General features: G+C 46.1%; 1 protein-coding gene across 1 annotated transcript in view; it reads left to right on the forward strand.

Moving 5' to 3' along the window:
* Positions 1–185, forward strand: part of LOC119366186 (geraniol 8-hydroxylase-like) — a 2,626-nt gene extending 2,441 nt beyond the window's left edge. The window contains exon 3 of the mRNA XM_037631880.1: positions 1–185. Coding sequence (XP_037487777.1) covers positions 1–110 — 110 coding nt within the window. The 3' untranslated portion in view covers positions 111–185.
* The last annotated feature ends 6,083 nt before the right edge of the window (positions 186–6,268 follow it).

Here is a 6,268-nt window from a genome sequence, read left to right on the forward strand (position 1 = left end):
AGTGGAGCTTCCCTGTTGAACTTGAAAGGGATGGGATTGATATGGAAGAAAAGTTTGGCCTATCACTAACGAAGGTCGTGCCTCTTCGTATTGTACCAACACCGATTTGAATTAGAAACAAAATGTGTCCCAAAGTAAGACTGCTTAATATGTTTTAATATGTAATAATCAAAATGTATTACCCATGGAATTTATACCGTTATTTATGTCATAGTTAAAATAATTCTTTTAGAAAACTTGACTTCCTCGCAGTGCACAAGTTGAATGATATGTTGTTTTTGCGGGGAGATATGTTGTGTTACAAAGTTGTTGATCCTACAAAGGTATTCATACATATGCCATCCTAGCCACCCAGATTTTCAGGTTTGTATAACACCATGTTGCAAAAAAGTAAATGCATTACTGGAAAAATACAACATTTCATTCGCATGCGGTGGATGGTGGATGATCATCCAATGAGTACTATTGAGAGCGTTAAAGAGAAGACAAATGGTTAACTTATATGGCCATTTCCCCTTTACACCTTAAGTATTGTGTTGGAACAATAGTAATTGTTCTCACAGGAAGAAAATAAGACATCTATATTTTCACAACAGAATATATACGCCATCCAAAGATTCTTAAATTTCATTGTTCATAATTCGTCGCCATGAGAATTATCCTCTTCAACGTTCAGAAATATTTGTCCAAAATATTTCGCATTTAAATCTTTTTCACATTCGAAAGTTCATAAATCTTTCATGTTCCAAATCTTTTTCATAGCTGAAACAATTTGTACCTTTGTTATACCGTCACCAATAATATGAAAAAGCACAAGTTCAAAATTGTGGTATCCAAATCAAATAATTGAAAATTCATGACACGAACCAAAAGCATTGATGAGCCAATTTGGATCTTTACCATATGGACCAAATTTCTGCATTTTGGTGTGTAGAGAACAAACAAGCACACTGGAGATCTAATGTGGATAGAACAATTTCAAATCTTTGACCAAGGAAATAAAGAAACAAACGTAATTCAGATATACATCACAATGGATTAGGCTGGCGTGTTCATTAGTGTGGTTGTAGGCATGGCCCTTCTTTCCTACTCCCTCCGTTCCTGAATATTTGTCTTTCTAGAGATTTCAACAAATGACTACATACGGAGCAAAATGAGTGAATTTATACTCTAAAATATGTTTGTATACATCTGTATGTAGTAGTCCATTTTAAATCGCTAAAAAGACAAATATTTAATTAGGAATGGGGGAGTACGTTCTTGTCATAGTGACAGACTAACAGTTGTTGCTCTCGTGCGCTAGCCCTTTGTGGCCTTACACTAGTAGAAAAGGGGGCATTAGTCCCGGTTCTTGAACCGGGACTAAAGGGTCGTTACTAATGCCTCCACCCTTTAGTCTCGGTTCTAACACGAACCGGGACAGATGTGCCTCCACGTGGCCGGTGCGCCGAGCCCAGGCAGGAGGGCCTTTGGTCCCGGTTGGTGGCATCAACCGGGACCAAAAGGCATCCACGCGTCAACATTTTAGTGACCGTGGTTTTTTTTAAGGGGGTGGGGGGTTTAGGGGTTTTGGGGGGTTAATTTAGGTGTTTAATATATTGTTAGCTAGCTAATTAATAGAGAGAAGTGTCCTCTCTTATGTCCGTGCTTGGTCGACGCTACGTACTATACATAAAGAGGCCCTCGACACGCTAGCTAGTAAGAAAATGAAGGGAACCATTAAGTACAGAAGTTCGTCATGCATACCGAGAGATCGATCGACCTCTCCTTCTCCGAGAGATTGGTCGAACAACAAGTTTTCGTATTATGTATCCGACGCTACTGGCTACATACATATACAATATGCAAAATCTCTTACAATCCCCTAGCATTTGAAATCAATTTCCACATGATATTCTCCGGCTTTATTAATGACGTGGTCAAGAAAGAATCCCGCCAATTCGTCTTGAATTGCTTTCATGCGATCTTGTTCTAGGAGTTCATCCCGCATCTGCCACGTCTAATTCAACAGAAATGATGGTGTAATAAAATGAATTGTGAATATTATTGCTTACGCACTTCATATTGTCTTTTAGAGTAGCCCAGCTTATTTTTCAAAGTCGCGTTGTAGATGAACTCGCACACGTAGTATCCACAGAAATCATTCCCTTGTTCCTTCCACAAGCACTTTACGAGAAATAAAGGTCAATCAAACTGATAATGAAGCATTATAAATGGCATTGATGAAAGTACAGCTATAGAATCAACGGGAGATGCGCGTAACTAGCTAGCTAGTAGTACTTACTTTCGGGTATGTATATCGCAGCTCCTTCGGCAGTCCCGGAACTTCTGCCGTGAACTGTTTCCAAACCCTACAAGACAAAGAAAATAATAATTATTACTTGAGATATCAGAAAATGAACAAAAAGTTGCCGATATGGTGCGATAAATGATCGATTGAACTTACTTGTTGAGCATTTTAGTCATGTCCGCATAGGTTTGGGGATCTTTTCGTCTCGAGTCTAAGACGTTTACTACTCCCCGCTCAAGCTTAATCTCCAGAAGAACATAGTGAAATCTGCGCACGTATACATAACTCATCAATTACATTACTATAACCTCGCTCGAGTAATAAGGGAAACCGAATATGCACATGACAGTAACACTCACTTAAAGTTGTAAGGAAAGAGTATTAAATCTTTGTTTTGATTTTTGATCAACGATTGTAGCAAGTACCCCTCGGCCTCTTCGGCGTCCTTTTCAACCAGAAATTCATCTATGATATTTGTGTTAATGAACCCAATATCATACATTTCTTGTTTTTTGCACTCGACGATCTTCAATCTGCATAATATAGTGAGGATAATTAATTATAAATACATGCAATGAAAGAGCCGAGCTATATATAGAGACTTAATGACAGAAATAGTACTTACAGACAGTAGCAAAAGACCGTTACTTTATCGAGGGCCTTTTAATTGAAGAACGCGAAGAATTCCTCAAATGGAACAGTCAACAGATCAGTTCCAACGAGGTCGTGCTCCTCTTTAATATTCAAATACAAAGCATTCGTCCCCTCAGACTATCTGCAGGTTTTCATGTACCAATCATGGAATCTTCGCATCATAGTTGTTAGAGATTTTTCATCTTTGACGAGAGGCTTCCCGTACTCGTATCTGTATTCGTCCACCTCCAAGAAATCTGGAAATTGATCCTCAGGCAGGTAATCTCCAATATTGCCATAACCGTCCACCGTCCCCGGAGCATTAGCAACGATGTCGCCGCTAGACACATTGAGCGGGGGGCACGATTGTTGTGCTTGTTTGCCGAGCTGGGCAATTTTTTTCCCAGCTGCTCGTTCTTTTAACCTTTTAGCACTGACGGTACTTCCCGACCGCTGGGCTTCGAGATATGTCTTTGCAGTAATGCGCTCATAGTTGGTTTTTGGCGGAGGCTTTGGTGGTTTCCTCAGGGCATCGATAGTGCGCTTTGCTTTTACCGGATCTACCTTCTCCTTCGAAGGTGGATGTCTCTTTGCTTTCACCCCTTCAAAGAAGTCCTTCACGTGGGCCCGCACGATCGTCGCGTTTTCCTCCTCGGTCCTCTCGTACGGTAACTTCTCTAGAGGCTTGAGAGGTGGACCGTATCTGTATTGCCTCCCGCCTCTGCTGGCTGTACTGCTAGACGCCGGAGCAGACGGAGCGGCTGTGGCGCATGTCTTCTTTCGTGCTTGATTATGAGGCGGAGGAGAAGGACTACGACGCGCCAGAGCAGCCGGGGCGGCGGCGGGTCTCTTCCGCCCTTGCTGGCGAGGCGGAGAAGGAGGAGGCTGCTGGCTGCTCGGGCGCGCCGGTGCAGGCGGAGAAGGAGGCGGAGTGCCACCACGCGCCAGAGAAGGAGGAGGCTGCTGGTTGCTCAGGCACGCCGGCGCAGGCGGAGAACAAGGCGGAGTGCCACCACACGCCGGAGAAGGAGGAGGCTGCTGGCTGCTCGGGCGCGCCGGCGCAGGCGGAGAAGGAGGCTGAGTGCCGCCACACGCCGGAGAAGGAGGCCCAGTGCCCTGATCGACACTCGCCGGAGAAGGAGGCGGTGGAGGAGGCGGAGTGCCCTGACTCGCCGGAGGAGGAGGAGGAGGCGGAGGCGTCCAGTTCGGAAGGTTGATGAGCTGCTTCCGCCATAGGCATGGAGTCTTCAAAGCAGAACCCAGCCTAATCTCCCCTTCACCGGTAGGGTAGTCAAGCTGGAGGACCCCAAATCCCTCCGTTATTTCATCCACCATCACCCTGGCATGTCCTTCTGGAATCGGCCGGCAGTGAAAAGTTGCGCCTTGTTCAGTAGGATAAACAGAGCCAACAGCCGCCTTGACCTTCAAATTCATCCATCGCGTCATAAGGTGGCAATTTTGAGCCCCCATGATAGCATCCACGGGATAGCTGGCAGGAGCCGTCAAGACATGCTCCGGCTGAAGCAGCTCGGTGGAAGCCACGCTGCTTCTCCCCTGAGATGGCGGGGTAGCATCGGGGGAAGCTTCGGTAGGTCGTTTGTTGCGATCTGCTTCTCGTTCCTCTAGCCTCATTACCCTTTCGTGCAGCGCCTGCAGTTGGCTCTGCTCCAGTTTCTTCCTTCTCTCGTGAGTTTTGTAACCCCTTGCGTCCAGAAAACCAACCTTCCACGGAATGGAGCCTGGCGTGCCTCGTGTCTGTCCAGGGTGCTCAGGATTCCCGAGGGCCATTGTGAGCTCGTCCTTCTCCCTGTCTGGAACGAACGTCCCTTGCCGTGCTGCATCGATATACTTCCGAAGCCTTGTGACTGGTGTTTTCAGTTGCTCGTCCGTTCAACGACACTTCCCTGATACAGGGTCCAAGGTTCCGCCAGCCCCGAAGAACCAAGTCCGGCAACGGTCTGGCCATCTCATTGTCTCCGGTTCGATCCCTTTATCAAGCAGATCATTCTCAGCCTTGGACCACTTAGGCCGGGCTTGCAGGTAGCCACCTGACCCCGTGCGATGGTGAAACTTCTTCTTCGCAGCATTTTGCTTGTTTGTCGCCGAAATCTTCTTACTCTTTTCCGATGTCGTGTAGGCCACAAATGCGGGCCAGTGATCTCTGATCTTCTCATATTTGCCGATGAATTTTGGTGTCTCTTCTTTGTCGACAAACTTTTTCAGCTCTTTCCTCCACCTCCTGAATAGGCCTGCCATCTTCTTAAGAGCACAAGACTTGATTAATTGATCTTTGACTGGCTTCTCCGGATCCTCCTCTAGCAGTAGGGTGAAATTTGCCTTCAGCTCAGTCCAAAGATCATCTTTCTGCATATCATTGACATAAGACACCTGAGGATCTTCCTCCTTAGGCTTATACCATTGGTGGATGCTGATCGGGATCTTGTCCCTAACAATAACCCCGCACAGAGCAACAAATGCGTTCTTTGTCCGGATGGGTTCAATCGGTTCGCCGTCGCGCGCGATTGCTGTGATCTCAAACCTTTCATCCGAGCTCAACTTTTTCTTCGTACCTCGTCTCCTTACCGAAGTTGTGCTCGATCCGGAGGGCTAGAAAAAGGAAGAAAGACGATAGTTAATTAATATGTGTACATATACCAAAAAAATGAATGCATCAATTAACTAGTCAGCACGGGCTTAACTAATATATATATACCTGGTCAGACTCGGTTCGGTCACCGGAGCAGTCAGCACGGTCTACTTCTTGTACCTCCATTGGGTCATCACCGGAGCCATCATGAACATAGCCCTCTTCTTGTACCGGCATTAATGGGCCGGAGCCATCATGAACATAGCCCTCTTCTTCACCCAGTCCTTCCTGACCAACGACGTCGTTGAAAAATGACGCAACGACATCAGTGCCTTCTGCGATTATCTCCCCCAACATCGCTTCTGTTGCTTCGTCTCGGTTGTGCTCCATAGTTTCTGCAAATATTTACAACATGTCAATTATTATTCAAACATGGTATAGATGGATATATATTAGTGGCAAACCTAGAACTAGCTAGCTAATCACAATAAGGTATCATGTTAGTGGCCTCGACGCTGCTTCTCTAGGGTTTGGGGTGGCCTAGACAATGCTTCAAGGGTTTGGGGTGGCCTCGACACAACGCTTCAAGGGTTTGGGGTGGCCTCGACGACAACGCTCTTTTAACTTGGTAAATTTGGGTGGCCTCAAGAGAGTTTGTCGGGTAGGGGCGCATCGGGAGGGGGTAGGAGACCAACATCGTTTTTTCTCTAGGGTTTGGGTGTCCTCGAGAGTTTTGGTCGAGCGAGAGGGCCGAGGGG

Source organism: Triticum dicoccoides, chromosome 2B (assembly GCF_002162155.2).
Source record: "Triticum dicoccoides isolate Atlit2015 ecotype Zavitan chromosome 2B, WEW_v2.0, whole genome shotgun sequence".
In the NCBI taxonomy this organism is placed as follows: Eukaryota; Viridiplantae; Streptophyta; class Magnoliopsida; order Poales; family Poaceae; genus Triticum; species Triticum dicoccoides.